Source organism: Alosa sapidissima, chromosome 14, assembly GCF_018492685.1.
Source record: "Alosa sapidissima isolate fAloSap1 chromosome 14, fAloSap1.pri, whole genome shotgun sequence".
Classification (NCBI taxonomy): domain Eukaryota; kingdom Metazoa; phylum Chordata; class Actinopteri; order Clupeiformes; family Clupeidae; genus Alosa; species Alosa sapidissima.
Genome location: NC_055970.1, coordinates 30,287,833 through 30,315,678, shown reverse-complemented (window position 1 = coordinate 30,315,678; position 27,846 = coordinate 30,287,833). Strand labels below are relative to the sequence as shown.

At 38.8% G+C, this 27,846-nt stretch overlaps 1 protein-coding gene and 1 long non-coding RNA gene across 3 annotated transcripts; both read left to right on the top strand.

Moving 5' to 3' along the window:
• Positions 1 to 1,162: 1,162 nt before the first annotated feature.
• On the top strand, positions 1,163 to 27,328 carry LOC121682508. The gene is made up of 3 exons (XR_006022583.1): positions 1,163 to 1,173; positions 3,388 to 3,394; positions 27,224 to 27,328. It is a non-coding gene; the product is annotated as an uncharacterized LOC121682508 (long non-coding RNA).
• Positions 4,672 to 12,921, top strand: rbpms2b (RNA binding protein, mRNA processing factor 2b). 2 transcript variants are annotated; one of them, XM_042062666.1, is made up of 8 exons: positions 4,672 to 5,076; positions 6,864 to 6,941; positions 7,289 to 7,327; positions 7,704 to 7,796; positions 8,267 to 8,417; positions 9,148 to 9,296; positions 10,655 to 10,727; positions 10,943 to 12,921. In XM_042062666.1, exons 1-7 carry the CDS (start codon positions 5,026 to 5,028, stop codon positions 10,718 to 10,720), a joined length of 627 nt encoding a protein of 208 aa, XP_041918600.1. In that variant the 5' UTR covers positions 4,672 to 5,025; the 3' UTR covers positions 10,721 to 10,727; positions 10,943 to 12,921. The 2 variants fall into 2 exon arrangements, with proteins under 2 accessions (XP_041918600.1, XP_041918601.1); XM_042062667.1 differs by having other exon boundaries at positions 4,675 to 5,076; positions 7,734 to 7,796.
• Positions 27,329 to 27,846: the final 518 nt, after the last annotated feature.

The window sequence follows — 27,846 nt, the reverse complement described above, 5'->3', positions numbered from 1 at the left end:
GTTTGTGTGCGTGAGGTGGGCGGGTGGGCTGCCCGAGTGTGTTTGCTTGCCTGCGTGCAGGCTCATGTGTGACTGTGTTTTAGTGGGAAACAGGAACTGAAGCAAGGATAACACCAAATGGAGACAGTTCGTCTTACACAGGGTGTGCACTGCAAGGGGCCACACACACCATATGGCTCACATACAATCTGGAGTGTCCTCTAATTGTACACATATAGCCCTGACATTTCTTCTGTGCATGAATTATCTTGGTACTTAAAATTAACTAGCAGCTTACAGTATGCCACACACTGACACAAGCACTCACTGTGGCGGAATGTCATCTCTCTCTCTCTCTCTCTCTCTCTCTCTCCCTTGAACAATGACACGCTACTGTCCCCACAACGCCATTTAAATCCTACCTTTGCACAATGTATCATTCCCTAATATGTACAAATTACATGGCATTCCATCACTAAAGCAGTCCTTCATGGCGCAGACCAGGAAGTGTTTACCCCCACACACACATACAGGAAGGAAGCTGCACTTGTTTGTAAGGGGGCTGCGCTCTTGAAAGTTTTCTTGGACTTTCTGAGCGGAGTTTCGCTGCGGCACAGAGGGCAATGGGAACAGCAGCTAAGTGCTTTGGCGGCAGGAGAGGCTAATGCGATGGGACAGTTGCAGTGAGGCGCGAGGAGGAGGAGTGCACTACGAGGGGGCTTCTGGGACAATGGGGCCGCTTTTCTCAAATAAAACATGAAGCTCATCAGGGGCCTCGCACTGGCTTGCTCAGGCTTTGTGTCACAGTTCCTGCGCCAGGCGTGAGGATTAGAGACAGTAAAACCAAACTGATAAAATGATTACACAGTTACTGATGGGTAGAAAAGAGGAATTATGATTATGACTACTTTTCTTTTCACTGGCTGTCAGCAGCAATTGAGGGTCAATAATTTGATTGCGGTTGAGATGTATCCTTAGAAAATCTGTGTTTCTATGTTTAATATCCATCCATCTCCAGTTTTGGATATTTTTTTTTCTTTTTGCTAATGTAAGACATCTTTTGTGGTTTGTTTCATCCCTCTGTTAAATGTGGAAGGAAAGGGGTGTAAATAAATCATTGGCTTGCAGTATCTCTCTGCTATCTTTGGCCACGATGTCTCTGGTGTAACTCGCATGCCTCTTCTTACATTAAATGTGCAATAGCCCTTCTTTGATGATTTATTTTCATATACTGATGTCTGATGACATAACTTATAATTTTGTGAATTATTGGTTCATTTTTGGCTTTATCTATATACATTAAAGGCAGCAGTAAATCTAACCACATTCTTGAACTTTTTGTTTTAACAACAAAAACATTAAATTGTCGTTCACTGTTCCATTTAGCCCAGAAGGTATGAGGAGGAATCACACTAAAAGATCTATCTTGTAGACAGTGAAGAGATACTGTTCGTAACAAACTCACACTGACCTAAAGTCTTAAAGATGATGAAAAAACATTGGAGCATGGAAAGGTAACAAAATAAACAATGTCTTTACTATTCCTAATTTATTCATTATCAGGTATTCACTATTCATCTATTGAATTAAAGTGTCTTTGTTCTGCTCATTGTCTTTGTAGAAATGAAGTCCTTCAGAATAGGTCCTCCATCTTTATTTGTCCTTACCTAGAAGCGACTGAACATGCAAAGAAAGTATTTTTTCAGCTTCGGCAGAAGTAATGAAGCTGAAGAATCGACAGTGTGGAAGGAGGGGGAGTGTTGCGATGGAGGATCCTTGGAGGGCTGCTAAAAGCCAATCTTCATCTCACCTTGCAGCCCCCGTTTCTCTCAGGATGGGCAGTATCATACATCTGAATCAGTTTTGGACACATATGACATCCTCATGTTCCAATCAGAATTAATCTTCAAATCGTTATGGCCAATCAGTGGATATATCGGTCTATGTGAAAATCATCTTACAATTAATTAATTTAGTTTGTTATTGTTTATACTGCAGACCCACCTGCACTACAGATGACATTATAGCCAATATTGTATGGCAATCTTAACCTACAGCACAGCTCAGCTTCATAGAAGTGCTATATTTTTGGAGAGCAACCTACACACAAACCGTGTTTCAAGATGGAGTTATAATCATTGCTCTGTCTGTTCAATATCATTTTATCCCAATCTGTGACACATATTCATGGCATGCCACTAACAGACCCATTGTTTACTGACACAGATTTAACTGCAAGCAAACATCATGCACTGCTGTTGTTGGACTTGCTGTTGAAGGACATATCAGTACACAAGAGACACAGAGAGAAATGCTATAAATACATAGCTACTTTCCATCTTCAGCCTCTGTAGTTTATCTTCTTAGATTACACAATGAGTTCTCCAACTCATTCCTCAGAGAAAACGCTACCCTGACAAAACAAACTTGATGTAAAGCATCTTGCCACCATAAATGCAACCTGGAATTCACTGCAGTTTGGCTTTTACTCAATCTCTCAGCTTTTCAGTTATTCCATGACTTCTGATCACCTGCGTGCTTCAGCGACTGCAAGCACTCTTTCTGTTCAAGCAGCAAGGCCTAATCTCCCGGCCTCGCTCATAGTTCAGATAAACACTACAGTGACAGTCTCATCCATATATGGTTGGTGTCTTTTCACAGGCCCCTCTGGCCTGGACCTCTTGTAATGCCTGAGTGTATGGACATGCTTTCAGCTATTTCGTTTGGTAACCTCCCATTTTCCATGATGTGGCTGCAGTCTAATTAACTACGCAGAGGAATGCCTTTCTCATGGTTTACTGGATGAGAGGGCCTTTGTTTTGGCCCGGACTATAAATGGTCCACATTTGCAGGAAGCAGTCATAACATTTGTGCCCAAATCTATAAGCTTGAGAATTGCCCCAGATTTGTTAATAAGTGATGACACATTTTTCAGATAGGAAACATCTAATATAAATAATAATCCATTTAAATATGTACCAATACATTGTTCTATGTGCATGCTTATTGAAGCATTTATATTCATTATCTTTCACTAAATCACTGTACACATGTATACAATTTTATTTAAAACACATGAAACTGAGTGTCATCAGTTATTTGCTGTTACCTTTTAGCACATCCATATTGTTCATGCATGCATACATTTGGTACGACTTCTGTCATTCAGCCATCTGTCTTTTGTTAATTGTCATCATTTATTACTGAGCATAGACGTCCCTTTCACAATTTGACAAATTGAAATTCTAGTAAGTATTGTAACTATAGATCCATTTGAAATATTTGATTCTTCACAGATTTTTTCTTCAGTGACAGCAAGTCCATTTTCTGACAAATACCTCCATTAACCGTAACTGTTAGCACATTTTTCTAACATAATGTGTAAAGAATCAGGGCAGTTGGCATCAGATCAGCTGTGGTTCACTAGAGTGTTTGGCTTTCTGAGTGAAAGACACATGATAAGAATGCCTTAATCTGGACACTTATCACTCGGTGAGGGCCTGTCACTGGTTCTTGTCCTGGGGCAAGATGGCTGGGGGAGGTGTGAACTGAGGCATGTTATTTATAAACCTCTGAGAATTTGATAACACAATAAGCATGACTGCTAACACTTAACGTAACTTTAAAAACAATGTTTTCACAATACATCATATATGCATATTTCTTTGATTAAAATCAAATAGTGCATTTTTCTTTTGTTCCTGAAATATGGGATACTGCTATGTTCAGTGCATTTACCTAGCTAGGATGACCAGTGATGCCATTTTCATAAGAATAAACTAAATGCCGCAATGTTTTTTTTGTATCCCTTTGACATTACAAAATAATATGCCTAATTTTAGATGTATTGTACAAAACATGTATTTAGTCAGTCGCTTCAGGAGCTAAATATTTCCAGCCCTTTCCACTCCTGTGCTCAGAGGGTGCTTTATTGTACTCCAACACAAAGTCAGGAAACTCGCCTACCATGTTGGCTGCAAGATGAATGCACACACACACACACACACACACACACACACACACACACACACACACTTTTATACAAATTTATGATATTTATTTTAAGAGTACCTTGAACTAGAGGTATTTCTCCTCTAGGTTTCTGCAGTGAGAATGGAAGACACCCTGTGAATAGAAGACATCTATTTAAATGATCACTTATATTAAGTATTCATCAGTTTTATAGATGATGTAAATTATCCAGAATACAGGCAAAACAACCATTTTGAGAATTCAGCGGTAAACTACCTTTAGCAAAATTATTCTAATACGCATTAAGTTGTATTGAAAACTGTTGACATTGAGTTGCTATTCTAATTTGTAAGATTATGTTGTGGGTTTGTGTTTTATTGTTATATCTACTGTCTCAAATTAATTTATGGTATGGCCTATTGTAAACAAATACAGAGCCTATTTCACTGCAAAACTCCTCTCTGTAATATCTAAATAAGATATGGGTCGCTACACCAAATATCACATATACTCTAACATCCATTTGATCATAAAAAAGTATTTTATACATGCATTGAAAAAAGACATGGGCAACTTAACTAAAATGTGTAAAAGTGGGAAAGGAGACTCTCGCTCCTCCCCAAAAAGCCATGATGCGATAACAGAGAGGTTGGGTTTGCACCAGCTGAGCCCTATCTGCTGCCTGATTGCCACACAGTTCTTTGGGCCTTCAAATTAGTTGATGACCTAATTGGTGGATAGGGTAACTCTGATACAGACCTCCCCTCTGAACAAGTTACACACTTGGCTTCAGAGTTAACTAAAGCAGGATAGATGTAAGCGGGAGGGACACACAGCCACCTCTTCTCACTTCTCTCACCTTCACAGTGCACCTTTCCACCTTTCTTTCCACTCTGCCACCGTAGTTTAGCTTTTCTATTTTTCCAAGTATTTTTGGGATATACTCGTCTTTATCGCAACTTCACTTGGGCACTTTTCGAACACCAGAAGAAACTGCTAGCTTACGACGCGCAGGTATCTGCTTCAGCAAGGAACAGAACTTTCCCCCGTGTAGTTTAAAAGAATTCACACACCATGAGTCTCAAATCTGATACCGAGACAAACAACGTATCTATGGAGGAAGAGGTAAGGGGACGTTTAAATTTGTCTAAATTTAAAAAAGTGTAAACAGAAAGTTAGTTGTTTGAACTCCGAGGTGGCTGTGCAAATGTTTGTAACGTTAACGTCACTGTCTGTTTAGTCAATTGACTTGTTTTGTGAGAATTTTACCTTGTTTGATAAATATTGAGCTTTTTATCTTCTGTGGGGCATGGTTTTATATTGCCAATCAGCAGTGGTGATCGGCTTTAATTCAGCTACAGTCTCATCAAAGTGCGCACCTCCAGTGCTGGTTAAAAATACTACGTTGAAGACAAGTTGTTACTTCATTTTTGTTTTCCTAACTTTTTAATAGACTTTCAGTAGTCTAAGTACGCAGGCTTTAGTGGTGTCTGGTTACATTATCAGTTATTTCTGCCTCTAGATAGCTTATGTCCTAACATGCAATAATTCAGCACGACACTTCAATAGAAAAGAAAAAGCGACAAGGTGATTTTATTGTGGAACGCCTAAAGCGATAAATGGTGTACTTGATCAAAGCGTAATCGTTTTTTCCCCCCCATTGAATGCAACTCAAAAGTGTGTCTGGGTGGATTTTGATTCTGAGATTAGCCGCTTTGTACTTACCAGGTTATTATCTTAAGGCCAAGTTCATAGGAATATTTGAATAGCAATAGGAAGTCATGTTGGGTCTTTTCACCGGTAAAACAATCATGCCTACGTTTCCCCCTGACCACCATAACAAATTTTAGGAAAAATGATTGGCAAACGATGTCGAGAATCAGATTATGGTGCATAGGCTACTGGCACACGGATAAATCTAAAACTGTCTCAATTCAAGGTTTGTTTTATAAATTCTTAAGGTCTGTGACTATCTGGTAGAATTGTTTAATATAATTTTGCCATAAAGGCAATGCTGACACACGAGACCCTATCTGAATGATTCAAACGGCCAAATGCAGCAAGCCTTTACAGATCCAGTCAGTTATGGCATGTCCTTAATACATAGGTCTTTATTATGATTGGGCACTTGTGCACATATGTTATATGGTACTTTAAACATTTATTTATTGTACTCTAATCATAGAGCCTCTCTGAATCTGTCTATATCCAGTACTTGTACTACGTGAGCACACGACCTTGAATGATTACATCAACCTGTCTTGCTCCTCAGACAAAGGAATAAGATGTACAGGTCTTTATGAAAGTGAACCTCTGAGGCTGTATTGAAATATTGCCACACTTGATGTGTTTGAAGTGGCGTAGCCAAGAAAAAAGCTGAACAATGTGTGGTGTGGAACATTTATTTTTGAAGGCTGTTTATGGACAGGGAAGCCATTGTGGTGTTGCTGAAAACTGGTGTGTGCTGAAGCTGTTGCCACTTGATGTTCCGGTGTACCCTTGCGCACAGTTGGTCTCATAGCAATGGGTTAAGGGAAGGAAATGTGGTCATGCTGTGCATGACTGTCCTCCACTGTTCTGCTGGCAGACCACTGCTGATAAGACCCTCCCTCAGAGCCACAGGAGCTTTTAAGGGCTAATCATCCACAGGCAAATGGACATTCAGGATTACGTCTTCAGCCTTTGACAGGATTTCAATTTCCCAGACATTCAGAATTTCCTGTAAAAATGTGTTCTTGGGTGATCGTTGGCCCATAATGCCTCCATGGTGTTGTAAGAGTGGTGTGTTTGGGATGGAACTGGTATGAGGGTGCATGTATGTTTGGTCTGCTGGTAGTGCCCCCTCATAAGATTTACTCTCAGAATCCAACTATAAATTAAACTTCTTTGGTTGAATTTCTTTCATTCCCTAGGTGCGCACACTGTTTGTGAGTGGCCTCCCAACAGATATCAAGCCCCGTGAACTTTATCTGCTGTTCAGACCATTTAAGGTTAGACTGCCCCATTGCTTTGTATTTTCTATTTGAACATAACTTCTGGGTTCTTAAACTTCTGTTTTAATAGTTTAACTGTAGTCCTTTTTTACTGCACAATGCCATTTGATTTGAATGTATTTGCTATATCCTCTATCCCACCAATAAATCTTTAACTACTTTTTAGTTGTTTGACCAGGCTTATAAAAACATTTAGTCACTTTTTTTTTTTTTTCTACTGCTGGCTGAGACTGTGGGCCAGGACCATATTAGTAGTTTGCTTCATATGGGGAGGAGCAATGGAATTCCTATCTCACCAAGCATGTGACTTCATGGCTGTTAATTGGATTTATTTTCCTTTTCAGGGTTATGAAGGTTCACTGATTAAATTAACATCAAAGCAGGTGAGATGTTGCTGGTTATTGCTTGGAATTACAGAATTTTAACCCTTTCCTTCAAATTGGCACATCACTATGTCCACTTATCCCTGTGATTGACTTGATGCTTGCAAGTAATTTGATTGCTATAAGGAAACTGGTCCCCATTTTTAAAAGTATCACAATTTTATGGAAGCTGAACTTTTAGATTGTCAACTATAACATTCAATGTGTTCACTTCATCTGAAGGTTGGGCAAATGGTTAGTTGACCTAATCAAGTTTGTTTTAAATGGAGTAATTCACTGTTCATGCTTGTGGAGCATACATATGAAATTGTCTATGTATTCAACCTGCATGTATTGATGTTTCCTCTTACCATTGATTAATGATGTACCAAGACAGATTGTGAACGTCTTCTCTACCCTTTTCCAGCCTGTTGGGTTTGTTACCTTTGACAGTCGGTCTGGCGCTGAAGCGGCAAAAAATGCATTAAACGTAAGCACTCGGTCAACTGTAACTGAAGCTCTGAATTATTGAACTGTCTGCTTTTAGATGATTCACAGAGGGATGGTCCCCTTCAAATTTGCTTTAGCTCAGTAATACACTTGGAATTTAAACACCATTTTCTTTCATGGTCCTGCTTCACTCTTATTAGCTTGGTGGGGCTTCCTTCTCATTTTCACAAATGAAATCTTTGGCCAGTTTCATAAACTGGACAAGAGTCCAAGTAATGTTGGAGGCCTATCTTCTGTAGATGCGCACCTGTTCTTTTGCAAATATACATTGTAAGTTCCATTTCAACACTAGAACTAGTACACTGTACACATTTTCCAAGTAGTTCTCTTCTGCAAACACACCACTTTTAATATCCAAGCAGTACCATTCACCTGCATGTGAACACAAGCTCAGGGCACACTGCACATTGGGTCCGTCCGCCCTCATTGTACCCCCCCTTTTGTTCTCAGGGGATACGTTTTGACCCAGAAAGTCCACAGACCCTACGGTTAGAGTTTGCTAAGGCCAACACGAAGATGGCTAAGAGTAAACTGATGGCCACACCGAACCCCACAAATATCCACCCTGCTCTAGGAGCACACTTCATAGCACGGGACCCATGTAAGTTTTTTCCAGCCACGCATAGAGCTAGCACTTGCACCGCACTGACAACAGTGACCCGCCCTCGGACAGCAAGACGGGCGTAAAACCTGCAGCTCCACATCACCCAACTAATTTCACTCACATGCATGCCAGTAGAGCAGAGGGCCCTTTTGCTTTGTAAAACTAGAAGTGTCACTCTTTCACAAATGAGCAACTGTCAAGGGCAAGCTACAGTTTTGTCATTCAAGCTTCTCATGGTTGGAAGGCTGATGAGTACACCACCACTAGTACTTAGTGTGCTGGCTGGGACTTATGAGACCCAGTGTATTTATTTGATTTTTTTACTGTAAAAGAGCACACTACTGGTGTAGTGTTAGGATCTGGATTAGTTCATTTAGCTGTAACCTCTGCAGCCTTTAGAGTAAAAATGATCCAGACTCGGTGCCTTCTGTAATGACTTCAATTTGCCCCATCACAAATGGCTGTAGCATATACCATAGGGGACATTTTCAACACCCATTTGCCAAACTGCCATGCCAATTTGTTGAACCAGGGAGTGTAATCTTACATTCGTGCTTGTGTTGGATATAACGTACTGTGTTTGAATTACTGATCATGATTTTTACTACCTTGCAAGTAACCATAGTGGGTCAACCCTAACAATTCACTGATAAGCCTTGTGTGTAATAAGTGGTCTGAGTGAGTTGTCTATGTTGGCATGGGTGGTGGTCCTGGTGTGCCTTTACAGATGACCTGACGGGGGCAGCGTTGATCCCTGCTTCACCTGAGGCCTGGTCCCCTTACCCACTGTACACCACTGAGCTGACCCCTGGTCTTCCCCACACAGCGTTCACCTACCCCGCCGCTGCTGCCGCCGCCGCTGCCCTCCATGCCCAGGTCGGTGCAAGTCTTTTTTTTTTTTTTTTTTTTCCTTTTTTTTTTTCCCCTGTTCAAGGTAGACTGGTAGTTGAATTTTTATTTTAAAGCATAATTACCATTGACCCATACAGGTTAGTAGTCTTACAGAAGAACCTTTTAACATGTATTGCATTTGAGGCCAGCTGGAAATCTGAAGCTCTTTATTCAGTCAGTATGTTTGTTGTCCCAAGTTTTAATCTTTGCCTCTATCTATACTTTGAGAATAATGCAGATAAAACCAGCGTAAACAGACCACAAATTAAGTCCATTATTAGGAAACTCTGGTGACAACTTCCAAACATGCCATGAATGAGCTGGAACATATCAAGAATTTTTATAAATTGGATTTCACCCCTTTGAGTTCCAGACATAGCAAGAATCACTAGGTATGACTTGCATACTGAAAGAAACTGTCAAGTCATTCAGGTTTAGTCTTGGAAGTGCCAACTTATTTTCAGAATTCCCAGGCTCTGTCAGAATACTGCATCCTCTCAGCAAAACCTGTATACCAGGACATTTAATTGGAGTGTGATGAGAGATTTGAAGTGAACACTGAATGACTTCACTGTGCACCTTCATGAGGACCAGATCAGTGTACCCATATGAAAGTCTATTCTCTGAGGAATTCAATGGACTATGAGCCATAGTGATGGACGCTAGGTTTTTCTTTCAGTATTTCTGATTATTATTATTATGGCCAGTAAATCTTTATTTAAGTTGTAATATGGATTTTGAAAGTATTTGTGGTTTGAAACTAAAATGCTGGTTTGGATGACTTATGTGGCAGGTGCATTGGGCAACAGTGCTGTAAGACCAACTGTGATTTTTGGAGTCATGGCACTTTAAGTGGAACATGGTTTATTTTGATCTTAACTCCAATAGAAAGGTTTTTAGAAGAATTGTGAGAACCGGTTGTACATTCAGTTTCTGAGCTATGAAATCTTTGAGGTCTCCATGACCGAACAAAGAATGGGCGCCATTTCCACCTGCAAATTTGACATTACGCTGGATAGCCCCTTTTAGATTTTCTTGCTTAAATGATGCTGCCAGTCAGGAAAAAAGTGCTCATCCACTGCCTTCCAGTTCTTGGAAAAAAGCTGTGTACAGTCTGAGGGAAGGATTTTCAATAAGTTGGTCTGAAGAATCTAGTCAACTTTGTGCCTGACCGGCATTACCAGCAAATAAAAATCACTGTACTGTACATTGGCTTTCCTGATAAAAGAAGAGGGTTTGAAAATGGAACATGAATGTGGCATCCACAAGACATTGATCAAAGATGTCATGTCCAGTCCTCCACATTCAGTAAGTCTGTAATTTTGTCCCTTCCTCTCCTTCAGATGCGCTGGTATCCCTCTCCATCAGAGGCCTCCCAGCCAGGGTGGAAGTCACGTCAATTCTGTTAGATTATTTGTAAGTGACTAATAAATTCTTTAATCATTAGTATTTTGATCTCATTATTATCTGATGCAAATTTTGCAAGTTTTTTTATTAAAATTCCTTTTCCCAACATACATGTTGACATGTTAGGGTCATGTTTGGAATTTTGCATGCACACTGAACCTGGCAAATGATGGCATTTTCTTAAATGTAGGTTTTTACATGTTCTTGTCTCCCTCTCCATGCAGACACTTCACACCAGGGTCGGTGTCCCACTGGAGTGAGATGTGCAGAGCTCTTTGTTATTTAATCAGGTTTATTTAATGGATAATTTACGTAGTGGACGACGTTTCATTTGGAAACGGCCAGATGGTGTTTGAAGTTAAATCTTTTTCAATCACATTCTGATGCTGTGTGATGACTGTAAACGGTACAGACATAGCACTTGCAAAATCCAAGCTATTTTCTTTCCTTTAGGGGATGTGTTCTGAAGAGGAAATATAAATTTATGAAGTGACGAAGCTGCTCTTTTCATAGGGAAGGACTAGGCTTTTTGGGGGAACTGAGGCAGCCATAGTGCATGTTCAATATTGGCATGATGTAGAATGTATGGTTCTGTGTTTGTTTTACAGTACAGTCAGTTGCCTCATGGCCGTGGCCTTCTCCATTATTTCTTTGTTTTTCGTTTGCCTTCTATCTTCTGTCTTAGTCTAGCTCCTGTATAAAAAAGAAAAAAAAGAAACTATACTTGTAATATATGCAAAGTGGTGTTAAACTTATTGGTATTTTATTTTCCTGGAGAATATGTTTTGCATGCATTGATATTTTCTTTTCGGGTTCAACATCACCTTTGCAAAAGTGGAGCCAATATGTAGAGCATCAAGTTGGTGAATCACCATTATTGCAACCCCTGTGTGACAATCTTGTCTTGCCAAATTATTGATGTCTAAGAGTATATTTGAACAAGAAAAGTACAAGTATTTTTGTACTTTTGTGCAATGTATATTTATGCATTTTTGTGTGATTAAATCTGTACAAGGTAATATCTAGTTGTCTTTTCCATTTGAGTTTGTGTGGGTGTAATCATTTATCCTGTTTGACATAGGTTACTGGTGCAATAGTCTTTACTTACTTGCTTTGTGTTCCATGGCATTTTTTGGAACTGCAACTTTGTATCCAGGGTTGGATGGCTGTTAGAATATCTTTATGAATGTGAAACTGGATTAAAAGAAACCCTAACCTCGAGGTCGGAGGGATAGCAGTCCATGTTTTAATTTGCTGATGGGAAATGTATCGTTTCTGTTAGCAGAATTTAAATTGTGATAGAATTCCCATTTTGTAAATTGTGAAATCAATGCAATAAATCAGATGTTGGGTAGTGTTATTCTAGTCAGCTTTGGATAGATTGCAGGCAAATTGTTGCCAACACTATTATTCAGATAAGTATTCTACCATAGAATGGATGATCATGATGCTATGCCATTCTACAAAGACCTGGGTTGCAATAATGGAGTTGAGTCCTGGCATTTCATCACCAATCAAACTAGAGTAGTTTTCTTACTGCTTGCAATGCAATCGATTTATATTAAATGTGAACTAGAATTTGAATATAATGCACAATAGACTGACCGAAACATCCCAATTCAATAATAACCAATGGCAAGAGGAGTTGACTTTAGTTTAGAGTCTTCATCCTAATTGTTTAAACTTAAACAAATGTAGGATACATATTTTGTGCTATAAGGAGGAAATGCATGGCTTGACCAAGCTAGATCCTATTCTATAATTTAACTGCATGCAAACTTGTCCATTGTGTAAACATACACTGAATTTCTTTTTTTTAGATGGATAATATTGGGGAAAAGTCCAGATTATTTTGTTCTGAAGAATTGTAGTGTTGAGTTGATGTTGAAATGTTATGTAAGCAATTAAACTATTGTAATTTCAGTGCTTGAATTATTAGAACAAAAGTAAAAGTTTGCGTTTTCAGTATGAATTAACTTATGGTAACTCCCAAAACGGGGAGAACTGTTTTATTGTTCTATTGATAACCATGTATTGTTGTGATGCTGTATATCCATGATGAGCCTTCTATTTACTACTACAAAAATTGACAGAACTTCTGAAAGGGATATGGAATCCATGTTCATTGAGAATGTTGTGATAAGAATTTGGCAGTAGTCATTTTTTCCTTGTTGCCCAAGAACTAATAAATTATAAACAATAACATTGTGTTTGTCTGTTTCACTCACAGGCCTCATTCATGGTGCAAGTTACTGAAACAATATCTTAAATGCATTTAAAAGTGGTGAAACAGTTTTAAAACGTACCATTACAAACCATGTTTCTGGTGGTTATAGATAATTGAGGCTTGAAGTAGGTTGGTGTACTGGGAGAGGGGGAGACTAATTTCATCCTGAATTTGAACAGAGCCTAAGGGGTATTGTGTAGCACAGGGCCAATTATGTTTTGTACCACTGATTTCTGGCTTATGGCCTAGGTTTTTAACTGTGAGCTTTTATAAGGACTTGAGCACCATCTAGAGGAATATGTGTAAAATCTACAATGCTGCTCTCTAAATGTAGGTTTTGGTAGGATTTACAGCATTTATGTAAATATTTACCAATACTTGTTGATTTTTGGGTGAGGAATTAATTGAAATTAGTAAGAATGATTAATGAACCTACATTATTACTGACCTTTCCTAAAAAATGTCTATTGAAAGTGTCAGTTCAGAGATTTGAGAGATGCAGATGAGATTCAGAGATTTGTTACAATTAAGAAAGTATAATGTAGCGCCTGTCACACGCTAATCCTTTCTTTCAACAGATGTATCCATTTTGTCTGTGATGCAACATGTATGCTCGACACCAGACTAATATCTGGTTCAGCAAGTAATAGTACAGTACTGATTTAAAATGGTTGTGGTCATTTGTAATTAGTTCTAACAGACACAGACATAGCTTAAAGGACAACTCTAGTCCAAGAACAACCTAGGGTCTGTTGTTGGATGATAATGAGTATAAAGTTTCATTGGGGACCCAACAATATTAATCATGGCAGTTTTGAGTAAGATAGGAATATGCATTTACAACTAAACAGCATATAGCATAGCCTATGGGGGCATCTTCGCTACATCAAACTCAATAACTCTTTAAAGCCAGTAACTAGGCTCATGAGTCATTATACATCCATGCTATTATGGACAGGGTCTTTGCAGACAAGATGTATTTTAGTGTAAAGGAAGGCTTTAAAAAAGGACTGCTTGTGCAGTCAGCATATTACCTTACTATTATTCCAGTCACCACCATCTTGTGAGAAGATAGTTTGTATAAGTTGATTACCTAACTCTCCTTCTTTTGTGTCCAATGACAGTAGCGTGTGCTGCATTTGTTATCCACATGTATGCAAAAAGCACTCTATGCACGTCTCCATTCCGGATCTGTTTATACTGGCAGATCAGCTTCCTGGTTACATTAGTACATTGACAGATATGGCTCTTTTATAGTCATTGTCTTCAAGACCTACCTCGTCTCACGGTAATGTAGACCGACTTGTAAAAATGTTGTATGCCACTCCCTCCAGCAAACGGGAAAAAGGGTTTAAAATGTACATTGCCAGCTACATTAACAACTATGAGGGTATAGCTATAGCAGATTGGGATAAATGCAGAGAGCAAATTTCCCTCACGGGATCAAAAGAGTATATATACTTATACTTAGCTAACATTAACATGTTACATCTTAACCAAGCAACTGATGTTACTGAACTGGTCAGATAACTTTAGCTATTTTGTTACTAGCAGTACTATATTAAAACAGACAGAGTAGTAATCTCTCATTTTCTGTCATAGCCTACTGTGTACAGCGTAAACAGGAAATTGATCTGCCAGGATAATGCCAAGCGAATGATGTGCATAAAGGTCATTGTCTATCAGTCAAACTGTGATTTCGAGTAAAGACTGTCAGAGAACAGAGTAGACGGAGTATAGACTGTCACAGAGACTCAAAACAACCCTTAAAGGAGAATTCCGGTGTGATATTGACCTAAAGTGTATTGAAACATGATACCGAGTGTGAACGTATGTCTCATAGCCCATCTCGGCTTGTCCCCTGCACTCCAAAATCTGGCGCTAGTTAGCCGATGCTACCAACAGCTTTTTCAATAGTGGTGCTTCGGCATCGGGCTAGCCATGCAAATAAATCACTGTTTTACACCCATTTACGAGGCTCAATGTATCTCCACACTTCATTGGTAGACTTCCGAGGGCCCTGACATTTAAAACGAGACATTGAGAACTTTGAAAAAGCACTGGTAGTTTACTTACAAGACGATTTATACAGACAGTATCTTCACGAAGTTTAGCGTTTGCAGCCATCTTGAATTTAGTCACAATAAGTCAAGCGACGAGTAAGAATGAACAGGTATGATAAGGGATCAGATTCCAAAAATAATTCAGTGGAAATGCATGGATTCCAGTTGCTGCTACTGGAAGAAACTGGAATCCATGCATTTCCACTGAATTATTTTTGCAATGAGTCTTCCAACAGAAATCAATGGGATTTTACAAAATGCCAAATAAAACACGACAGAAACTGTATTTCGCTACGCTACTAGTTTTGGGACATCAACGAACACAACTAACCACTCGGTGAGTTGCACAGTTTTGAAAACGAACATTAAGGGTTGTTTTAGGACATGTTTGTGCATGACTGAAGTAGTCAAAGGCGATTCACAACGAGTCAGAAAAGTCGAGACAGGATCAATCGTCAAAATTTCGGTGTCCATCACTCTAGTTCATCCAAAACAAACCAGAAAAGGGACTCAAAGTGCTAAATACCGAAATTTTCCTTTAATGTATTTTTACATTTGCCGTAGTATTGTCGATGAGTTTTATAACACATCAAGGGGGTCCTTGGCCAAAACCTAGTGGTATTTGGGGGGCCTTGTCGTGGAAAAGTTTGAGAACCCCTGATCTATGCATTGCAAAATACAAAGTACAAATACATAATAGAATCTACAGCGCCCTCATGAATGATTGGCAACCCTGGTAAAGTTGACTAAAAACGGGTATAAAACACGTCTGCAATTATTGGCACCCTTAGAAAATCTTAAATACAACAGAAGCATTTTCCTATTTATGTTCAAGTTTTTAAGTTAACCAGAGTGTCTGTGAACTTTCAGAAGTAGTTCACAACTTTCTTTTTCACTAAGATTTGAAAATAAAGTGACACAGACGTTTTAGATAGATAGATAGATAGATAGATAGATAGATAGATAGAGTAGATAGATCTAGATCCAGTAGCTTATACACACCATACACATAGGCACACAGACATATGACATCCACAAACACACACTACACATACACACATACATACTACAAAAATACAAAAACATAAGGGAAGATATCAATAGTGTGCCATTACACTAGTAAGGTTAGTTTGTCACCTGTTAAAAGAGCGGTGTGGAAAAAATGCAAGAAAATGGTATAATAGTGCAGGCGAGTGTCATTGCAAGTACATTGCCAGTGCACATTCTATGTCTTATTCAAGTAGCCTACAACAGGCTACACAATATATATAAAAAATAGAATAATCATTATTTAACTATATATAGAAAAAAGTAAAAGACTTGAAGAAAAGTTTAAGTTTAAGTAGAAAACTGTCTATACAGACAAAAAGACATCATGGTGTACTGACCATACAGGCAAGCTAGCAGATTGTGCAGGTGGCTAATATAGCCAGTAAGGGAGTCAAACAGTGGCAAAGTTTTTTAGCTTAATTTACCTTCATTTAACAGCTTCAGAGTCATTGGAATGGTTATATGACTTTTTTCGGGTTGAATGGTGGCCGTCTCGCTTCCCCCTAGCGCCCGTGAGCGGAAAAAACACCCATGCAACTGTGGGCCGGTGGGCCGACGGCCTCAGTGTCAGGAAGTATAACGAGTGTATCAAATTGCTTTACTGCATTCAAATACACATACACGCCAGGCACCGGCTAGAACAGTGTTGGGAAAGTTCACTTTCTACGTGAACTAGTTCAAAGTTCAGTTCACAAATGTTAAAATGAACTAGTTCAGTTCATAGTTCATAATTCAAAATTTTGAACTAAGTTCACTTTCCAAAAATGAACTAATAGTTCTTTTTTTTCATATGTTGCTGCGAGCTATTATTTTTAAAAATTATTGCCACAGCCCATAGAATGCAGTTACAGTAATTTGGGTTGAGGATCTGTCTTGACAGTCTTTTGATTTTTTGTTGGCTTGCACATACCTTGAAAGGCTAGTCAGGTGCTTCAGTTCAATGTGCCGTTTCAGGTTTTCTGTGGATGTGACTGAAGTGCGGGCAAAGTTCAATTGTTCGACTGTACGATTTTTCCCATCCCAATTTGTTTAATTGATCATACGACACCCCCTTGCTGCTTTGTCGTCTACATCAGCCTTTCTCAAACTTCTTTGACTTCAGACCCAGTCAAGGCATACTTTGGGGTCATAGGGCCCACCTACATGACCCCCCCCCCCCCCCCCCCCCATCAAATTATCATAATGATATCACAATTATTATTATTTTTTATACTATATTGCTATACATGCACTTCAAAACAGTCTGGGCCAGATGTACTAACGCTTTTGCGCCCACTTCAGGCGTATTTGTTTCGCAACGTGCGTGTAAAATCATTGCGAGGTATGTACAAACAGGCCGCAATGATGTAAAAGTGCAAACTGCCTGTTGCGGGAGCTGAAAGTGGCAGATTGCGTTTTTAATGTCTTGCATACGCATTCATGGGAGGATCCAGGGGAAAGTGGGAGTTTTAGCGTAAAAAGATGGGAGGGGAAGAGTAAAGAGCCCCTAATTATGTATTCCGCAGTATGTACAAAAACTGCTCCTGAAAGCGCACGTCTATTCTGCGCCTAAATACTTCCGCCTTGTAAGAGCAGGTGTTAATCCAAATTGCAGTTCAATGCGTCAATAAGATAACCTTTCAAAGACAACAGAATTGCTATTTAGAGCACCAGTTTTGTAAGTCTTTGTACTATCAAAAGCAACATTAACCCTCGTTGGCCTTTCAAATGTCTTATAATTTCACTTTCAAGTAAACTTTCCTACTTGCTAGATTTGACCAATCTTCCATAGCCTACGTGCACAAGTATTTTGAGTAGAACTACTGATCTTCATTATCTCCTTACTTGTTGACATCTTATCATGTATGGTATTATTTCATGATCGCTAAACGATTCTTTTTAATGTTGTCATCAGTTAGCTTCATTCAACTGCGCTTGTAGGCGCTGCAATTCAGTTGTGAACGTTCGTAAATTGCGTTTATGGGCGGAGAAAGGCAGAGAAAAGCGCAGTTTACACTAAGGATTGAACGATTGATAAATCGGAAACTTGGGTCTGACAGCGTTCGCAATGTGCGGTTTGACCATGACGCTGATAGCGCTATACGTTCGCATATGTACATCTGGCCCTCAATGTTTAAAGTGCTAAGATTGTTCACAAAAGTTCACATCAGAGTACTGCTTTACTAGTGTAAAATATAATTAGGCCTACAATAGTTTCATTGTTTTTGCATTGTTGCATGATGCTTGCATGAGAAATACTTCTCAAAACAACAGCAATTATATGGGTGCCGTTGTTTTGGTATATTTCACTCATGCAAGCATCATACACTGATAGAATATTTATATGCTATTTAAATTAGGGCTGTCAATCGATTAAAAAAATTAATCTAATTTAAATTAATCGCATATATATGTTTTGCTGTGAAAGTATTTTAAATATTTAAATTCAAATGAATCATTATAATTTATTGAAATAAATTCAAAAGTGCTTCGGGAAGAAGTTGTTTTTAACATACAAGGTATTTCAGGCCACAGATATAACCTAGGGGACACAATGAAAATAAATTAACACTCCCCTCAATGTCAACACTATTTATTTGCATTGATGTGCGACTTTAGAGTTGATGAACTCCGGTGATATGCAAATTCCTTGCTGCAGACATTGCAGAGGACTTTATTTTAATCAACACTTTATTTTTATCAACACCATCAGACCGTTTTTAAAAAGTAAATGGGTAACACTCCATAATAAGGTGCCATAATAAATAGCAAACTAGTAATTACCTAACCCTTAGTTAATATTTGTTCATTGTTACTAACATATCTATTTGGCACAAGTTAATATTTTTTTCATCAATTAAATATTTGTTGTTTGCATAAAATCTATATGTTAATGTTAATATATTATAATATTAATTTATCTATATGTTAATGTTAATATAATCTATTAACTAATATTTTATTAATATGTGTTAATAGTTAACTAAATGTATTTTTGGCACTAATTAACAGTTATTTCTTACATCATTTAAATGTTAAATGTTTATTTACAAACTATATGTTAATAGAAAAGTTAATGACTTATTATTTTTTAACTAATTGATATTAAACTGTGCTTCTGCCTATCCCAATATGAACCACTCCCCATAGGACCCTTACAATAGATAGACAGATAGATACTAAGAAAAAAAAACACGGAGCTACCTTGACATGCCGCCACTCTTGTCGGCGCCAGAAACACTTGCAATAAAGTTGGTTAAGCTTAATTAATATATTAGTAGTATATAGCTATAAGCGTGAGGCCCCTTATAATAAAGTTGGTTGAGCTTAATTAATATATTAGTAATATATAACTATCAGTATGGGGGACCCTTATAATAAAGTTGGTTAAGCTTTATTAATATATTAGTAATATATAACTATTAGTCAGACAGTGAAGGGACTGAGACCAAAACTGGCTTATCACTTTTATTCCTTTAGGAAAAGTTCAAACAAAACATGCCTTCAGACACTGGTATACATAAAACAGCATGTGCACAAGCAAAATAAAAAGAAGTAGTTCAATGGGCTATATTACATGCATGATTCCTATACTATCACTGTCAGCCCTGCTAGCAAGGGAGACGTGCGTCATGGAATGTTCAGGTGCACAGAACGAGTTTATTAATATTCTGAGACTCACTAAACACTCACAGACGTAGACCATACGGAGGTAATGCATAAACATAATGCTAAACTAAATGTACATTAATTTCCTGCTATACTGAATTGCACTTTCTACGAGCACTAAGCTAAACTACACTGAATGCATGGAAAGTTGCTAGAGGAGTTTACAGCTAGTCACGTTAGACTCGTGTGTATGAACTCGTGGTCAAGAAAACATTAATAAACGTTCTTTAAGTTGCTAGAATTGCTACCAAATCCTAACAATACATGTAAAGTAATATAATACAGGTTGACATTTTACAGTTACAAAATTAAAACAAAGTGGAGAGTGCTTTATACAGTCAACCTACCCAATGCAAAGCATACCGCTTCTGATCAGCTATGGCAACAATGCAAGGACAAAACGCAGCAGAGCTGCAGTATACCGTTTCTCCAAAGGGGGCTCCAAAACACCAATCTCAAAAAAGCTGCTTAATTACGGCGAAAATCACATACAAACACTAAACTATATTTCTAACTCTGTTACACCCCTCCCCTGAATTTCACCAAATTCAAGCAGCAACCTAGCCTGGCTAGCGCCACCACTTCTCAATGAGACGTGGTCTGGGAACCAAACGTTCATTTTCTCGTATTTGAAAAAAATACCCAGATCCGTTTATTGGGTGCCACGGATGTCTATCAAATGCGTCTGTGCATAGCTCATCATCGTCTTGCTTTCCCACCTGTTCTGTGATTGGTTCCCTATCTCAGGCGAAAATTTGCTCCATGGTCTCCAGGCTGCCTTAGCAGCGTGAATCAAATCGCGCGCAAGGCAGCATGGGAACACCCAGGCTAGCAGCAACCAAATAGTACTTCCAAAGGCAAAGAGGACACTACTTTCAAAGACTAGACAGAGAGTCACCAATTACAGGACAGCAAACCACAAGGGTATCCAATAAGGATGAAGTGGAAGAAGAGGAGCGCAAACTCTCACACAACCAACCACTGGCAGTAGGGTGCCTTATACACCCCACAAGACCATAAAGCCATAAACCATAAATTCCATAAATTCCCCACAAAGCACAAATCAGAAAAACTAGATAAATAATAATATGTCTTTTATACATTAACTTTTATATTAGCATATCGTTTGTAAACAAACATTTAACATTTAAATGATGTAAGAAATAACTGTTAATTGGTGCCAAAAAATATATGTAGTTAACTATTAACATATATTAATACAATATTAGTTAATAGATTTGCTACAATACAAAACATACAGATTTTATGCAAACAACTAATATTTAATGAATGATGACTTTTAACTTGTGCCAAATAGATATTTTAGAAACAATTAACAAATATTAACAAAGGGTTAGGTAATTACTAGTTTGCTATTTATTATGGCACCTTATTATGGAGTGTTACCAGTAAAGGTTCCAATCAATGATCTAGGCAGCACATTTTCTTCTCTCTCCTTCATTTTACAGTCTAATGGTTACTGACTTTAACTATCTTTAACTAAGACTAATTAATAGCTTTTGGCTGACTTTAACACTTAATGCTAAACAGTGTTGTATATAGTCTGTGCTCTGTTTTTATGGAAGTATAAATCCACATCGTTCTATTATATGTAATTTCATCATTAAATAGCCTTCTAATAGGTTGAAGCTTAGCTTTACTACCAACGTGCACACGCATGCATTGAATAAACGCTCATACCACGACTTAATTCTATGCCTCTATATTTGATGACACAAAATTAACAAGTATTTCCTACTAATTGTAGAATCGTTTATTTTCTTTTTCTGTCCGCGGTTCCTTGATCAATTGCGCAGCAAATTATCAGACGATGCCCCGGGAATAATTTGCAGACCAGCATTGTCTACGTTGCGGACCATTTCCCATAGTTTGAGAAATGGTGACCTGCATGCTGCCCAGTGTTGGGGCAGTTACTTTTAAAAAGTAGCGTTTGCTCGTTACTCGTTACTTCTCAAAAAAGTAACCTGTTACTTTAATTAGTTACCCTCTATGGAAAGTAACTTTTTACGTTACTCGTTACTTTTATGTTACTTTTACGTTGCTCGACTTTGGGCAGAACCCAATATCTGTTCCTAAATGTGTAGGCCTACATAAAGTTATACTATGGAGGACATAACAGGTATTTCTTTTGTGCTCTTTATTATAAAAAATCCCACAAACAGAGCACTTGACAAGAAAACATTGGGCTTATAGGCTTCAACAACACCACTAAAGCCCTATGAAACAATATCAAATAACATAGCCTCGCTACATCTTGGGCATATAGGTGAACACAAAATATATGAGGGCTTATTTTATAGCCTTATACTCTTTCATTAAACAGGCGCTCCTCTGAAATTTGGTGCAAATCTAGTGCAAATCGTATCAATAGGCTGGCAGTTGAGTTAACGGCAGTAGACAAAATCAGGGGACAGTGTAGGCTAGGCTACAACTAACACTCACATTCCTCCCCTTAGTTTCATCGAGTTCAAAGTAATGTGAATAGGCTACCTTCATCCCTCAGAAGTTAGCGTTGGCTGCGTCTCGCTTGCTCTTCATTGCCACCAGCCTCTGTCACGTACCGTGTGGAGCTATAATTGCACTTCATGCTACCAGCCTCTGTCACGTAGGCTGCCGTGTGGAGCTCGTGCCTATTGCGCAAGCGCGCAGCTGAGAAAGCAGCGTCGCTGTCAAATCTGTCCCTGGGAAAAGTAACGTTGCGCCGATATGAAAAAGGAACTACAGTACGTTACATTACCAAATTTTCAGTAGTAACGCGTTACACTACTTTTTACTCAAAAAAGTAGTTACGTACTCGTTACTTTGTAACGCGTTACACACAACACTGATGCTGCCATATTAAGGCCTTTTTACGGTGTGTTTTAGCCAGGTTTTCGCGTGGAAGGCTCTATAGAAATCTGGCACCCTATTGAACAAAGTTAAACTGAAAGTGCCGTTCACCAGGCAGTAATACAGTACGTTCAGTTCACGTTCGTTCAAAATATGAACGAGTTCATGAACTTTCATTCAATGAACGCGTTCAGGCACAACACTGGGCTAGAAAAAGGTAGCGATGGAGTTTCTCAGACATTCGTCATGACAGAGCCAGCGAAAAAGAAGCAAAAACCGAGAAAATAGTAAGGAAATTGCCAATACTGCATAGTTTACCTTTAAGTCAAGTCAAGTCAAGTCAGATTTATTTGTATAGCGCATTTAACATGCACAGAGTGCAACCCAAAGCGCTCCACATATAAGACATTGTCATTGACACAGACTAACAAATACAATAGATGCCGAACGGAGCGGTGTAGTCGCCAGCGTACCTGTGACACGAGTGGGAAAAGTCAATCTCACTTCTCCCCCTCTGTGTAGGCTAAATCTCCTAGTCATTTTCCAACATGGGAAAGTCAAAGGAATACACTAAATTGAAATAAATGAAAGTTTGTTGACATATTTAAGCCTAGGAATGGCTATAAAAATTAAGTACTAAATAAGTAAGTTGAAAATGCTCATGTTTACTGTTAAAACAATAATTGCAAGGTTCGAATCAATTGGAAATGTGACATACTTGCTTGGACAAAGTCCCATGTTTATCTTGCCCCCACGCACAGTATGGAGGATAAGAGAGGCAAACAATTCCATAAGAACCACTGTTGGAGAATCACAGAAAAAAGTATCACTTTGGGGTCACCAAGAGTTCCCCCAAAAATCTTCAAAAGTGACCTCAGTGCTAATAGATTATTTAGAGGGCACGCCAGGTAAAAGCCTTTCCTGTCATTTAATTACAAATGTAGATGTCAGGAGTTACCAGGCCACGCTGACCTAGGAATCTGGACAATCTGGGGAGATTTTGTAAAGACGAATGGTCTTAAATCCCTTGCTTTGCATTCTCCAACTTTATGGGTTGCCATAGGAAAATATTACGAGCTGTTTTATTAGCGGCTTAACAAGGTAATATAAGCAGGGCAGGGGTGCCAATAATTGTGACTAATGTGTTTTTCTTAAAAAATATTTATTTCTTTATGAGATTTTCCTTTTTCTTAGAACAAACTTGCTTCCCTTCAAGGTTGGATTTTCATTGTGAGATTACAATAAATATATTTTTTATAATTGTTTTAGTCAACTTTACCAGGGGTGCCAATCATTCTGGAGGGTATTGTATGTTTTTACTACACAGACAAAGACATACAGTATGACATCACACAGTATAATATAAATATCTGTAACTATGCATTCTATGAAGGAAAGCTGTGCTGAAGGGCTTTGTATGCCTCTGTTAAAGGTACAAGTTTGCTATTTAAGGGCTGCAGCTATCGATTCTTTTTGGGGTCTATTATTCTAGCGATTATTTCATCAATTAATCGGATAAAAAATCATTTTGCATTATTAAGTGCAATTTATTAATATGCACAACAAATGTCGTGCTGTAAACTAGCCCTAGTGACTTAAAAGTAAATTAATCTGTTTTATGTGGATTTGTGCATCTGTAGCATTTACAATTACTACCAAATAATCTACAGTGCAGTTATGATACAGTGCAGTACAGTAGTATTTTCAGTGCAGTTACACTACAATACAGTGCAGTATAGTATTTTCGTATCCAAAATACTGTATTTCCTGCGTAAGAACTGCAAATATTTCCTGTAAAACCACAGTTTTGACACTTGGAAGTAATGCAGTTATTTTTTTATAAGGGCTATAATAATTATGTCTGGGGTACTGTAGGCCTATTTGGTGATGTAGCCTAACCTAACACTGGGAGAGAGTGAGTGTGTGTGTGTGTGTGTGTGAGTGACACCAAGAGGGAGAGAGAGAGAGATGCCATCAAAAAAACTATTCAATTTGTCATACTCATTCGGATCTGGCTCAAAATATTTCAAACAGTTATCGAACCAATTTCATTATACGGCAGTGAAGTGTGGGGTCCTCTTATGTACAACGGATTTGAAAAATGGGACAAACACCCAATCGAAACCCTGCATGCAGAGTTCTGTAAAAGCATCCTCAAGGTACAGAGGAACACACCTAACAATGCATGCAGGGCTGAATTAGGCCAATACCCTTTACTAATTAAAATTGAAAAAAGAGCTATCAAATTCTTCGAACATCTCAAAACAAGCGACCCCAACTCCTATTGTTATAAAGCCCTAAAAAGCCAAGAGATGAGTGTAAAAACAAGTCCCCTCATCCAGCTAGTCCTGAGACTCACACATACTAATAGTACAACTAACACAACTAATAGTCAGCCTCAGGACCTTGCCACCCTTTCTCAAACAATTCGGCCTAACCAAATTATAAATGCAGAAAAACAAAATTACTTATCATATTGGACTGAAACAACAAAAAGACAAAATAAACTTCAATGTTATTTGTCCCTAAACAGAGAGTACACTGTGGCAGACTACCTATCCACAGTCACTGATACCAGACAGAGAAAAACCTTGACCAGGTACAGGCTAAGCAATCACAGTCTGGCTATTGAGAAGGGCAGACACAGGCAAACCTGGCTGCCCAGAGAAGACAGGCTGTGCACCAATTGCAACCAAGGTGCCATAGAAACAGAGCTTCACTTCTTGGCTGAATGCTGCCAATGGAAAGACATACGAGATCAATTCTTTCCTAAATTCAGAGAAATGCATCCAGACCTTCAAAACTTTAAGGATCTAAGTCTAAGAATACTATAGGCGAGGAACAAAAAAGCGCAAGAGTCGCAGCAAGATATATAGATGCTTGCCATAAACAAAGGGAGTCACTTCATCAGTGAAGCACACAAAAACTCAAATACACACACACACTGCCGTTGCAGTAATGTATGATGCATGATGTTTTGTTTTATGTCTTTACACACTACTACGTACATGTATGCTTTGGCAATACAAATTGTATTTTTTGTCATGCCAATAAAGCTCAATTGAATTGAATTGAGAGAGAGAGAGAGAGACGAGATGAGTGTGTGTGATGCGTTTTTTTTTTGGTGTACTGCTTCTCACTGGCAATTTTACATGAATTAGTTTACTACTTAAAGTTACACCTTTGCTAAAGAAAAGGACACTTAATCCAACTGATGTGAAGAACTACAGACCTGTCTCCCTTCTTCCTTTCTTGTCAAAGGTTTTGGAGAAAGTGGTCTTCAAGCAAGTATGTGACTTCCTTTATCAGAATAACCTAGATGCAGCCTGGATTCAAGAGTGGTCATTCTACTGAAACTGCTCTTCTGTCTGTGACTGAAGCTTTGAGAGTAGCTAAGTCCTCTGCTCAGTCATCAGTATCAATTCTACTAGATTTATCTGCAGCCTTTGATACTGTTAACCATGACATTTTCCTTTCTACACTATCTGAACCTGGAATTTCTGGGGAAAGGTCTTGACGGGTTTGAATCTTACCTTAAAGGGCGTTCTTTCAACGTGTTTTGGCAGGGACAGGTATAAAAGTCTCATGACCTCACCACAGGTGTGCCTCAGGGATCAGTATTAGGACCCCTGCTTTTCTCTATTGTGATGTCACGAGAGGCTGCGTCCTGGAGGGGCGCTACATTCCCCTGTGATGGCTGCAGTCACGGACAGCTTTGGCTCCATCTGTTGGTGGAATTGGAAACTCCACCCCTCAACACACGAGATCCCAACACACCTGAGACCGATCAGGGCCTGATGAGCTGAAGGGCTTTTTAAGGCGCAGAGACACAATTGGTGTCAGAGTGGGGTTTGGGAGACAAGCTCCAAGTTGTGCTCTCAGAGAAGCTACAGACCGTCGAAGTAGCACTTTCCACGTGAAGTACTTGAAGACTGGAATACTTACCTGAAGACTGGAATACTTACCGCTGGATTGGCCACGGGCTGCGGCGCTGACTAAAGTAAGGCTGAAGACCGGTTTCCAAGAAGATATTTTCCTGAGGGAATGGGACTATGATTTCACGTTTGAAGAGACATTAAGTTTTTGACTGTTGAAAGATCAACCTTATCCTTAGTTACCCTTTTGAACTTGGCATACCTTTTTGTTAATTCCCAAGAACTTATATAACGTATTAAAAACCTTCGTTTTATTATAACATTGTGTCCTTGCACTGCTGAACTGTCCCGCTGAGAGCCGTGTAGCCTCTCATGATATCACACTATTTACACCACTTCCTTAGGTGAGACCATTTGCTCCCATGGATTTGACTATCATTGCTATGCAGACGAAACTCTACTTTACCTATCTTTCCTACCCGAGGACTCTAGCGTTCCCCATCAGATTTCTGCGTGACTTAAAGGTGCTCTAAGCGATGCCACATGTTTTTTAGGCTAAAACATTTTGTCACTGCAAACATCACATAACCAGCTGTCTGTGTCCTGAATACATTAAAAAACGTGATCTCTGTGGACAGCCCAGGCTCCAAATACGGCAACAAAAACAAACTAGGCAAACCTAGCCCATGAAAACATAACAAATTGTTCCAGCAAATCACAGACAAATCAGACCTTATCTGACACAAGATTCCACACAACTTATTGTACAGGCCATGGTTATCTCAAAGCTAGACTATTGGTATTCACTGTTAGCTGGCCTACCTGCTTGTGTAGTAAGATCGTTACAACTGATTCAGAATGCTGCAGCACGCCTGGTCACATATAACTCCACTCCTAGTTACTCTGGGTCCCTATAGTGGCCAGAATAAAATTTCTCTCACTAGTAAATCTCTCACTTTGGCCTATAGGACACTGACTGGATCTGCTCCCTGCTATCTTAATTCAATGATCAAGATGTACATCCCTAACCGCCCACTGTGGTCTTCTGATGAGCGTCTGTTGTGTCGACCAGCCATAAACGCTAGGTCAAATTCAAGACTCTTTTCCTCAGTGGTTCCTTGTTGGTGGAATGAGTTGCCCAGTACTCTCCGTTCCTGTGATAGTTTTCGGTCATTCAAGAGTTTATTAAGCATTTGGTTTGTATACCTATTTATTTATTTTCATTAGGCTATTGATTGAATTGGCATTGTTGTTTATTACTGCCGTTCTCCTTGGTGTAGTCTTACCAACTTTTATTGTTTACTGTTAAATTGAACAATTCTATTGTTGTTATTTGTCGCTTTGGACAAAAGCTTCTGCTAAATACCATAACCATAACCATAACCATATATGACGACATTAGGTTACAGCCACTA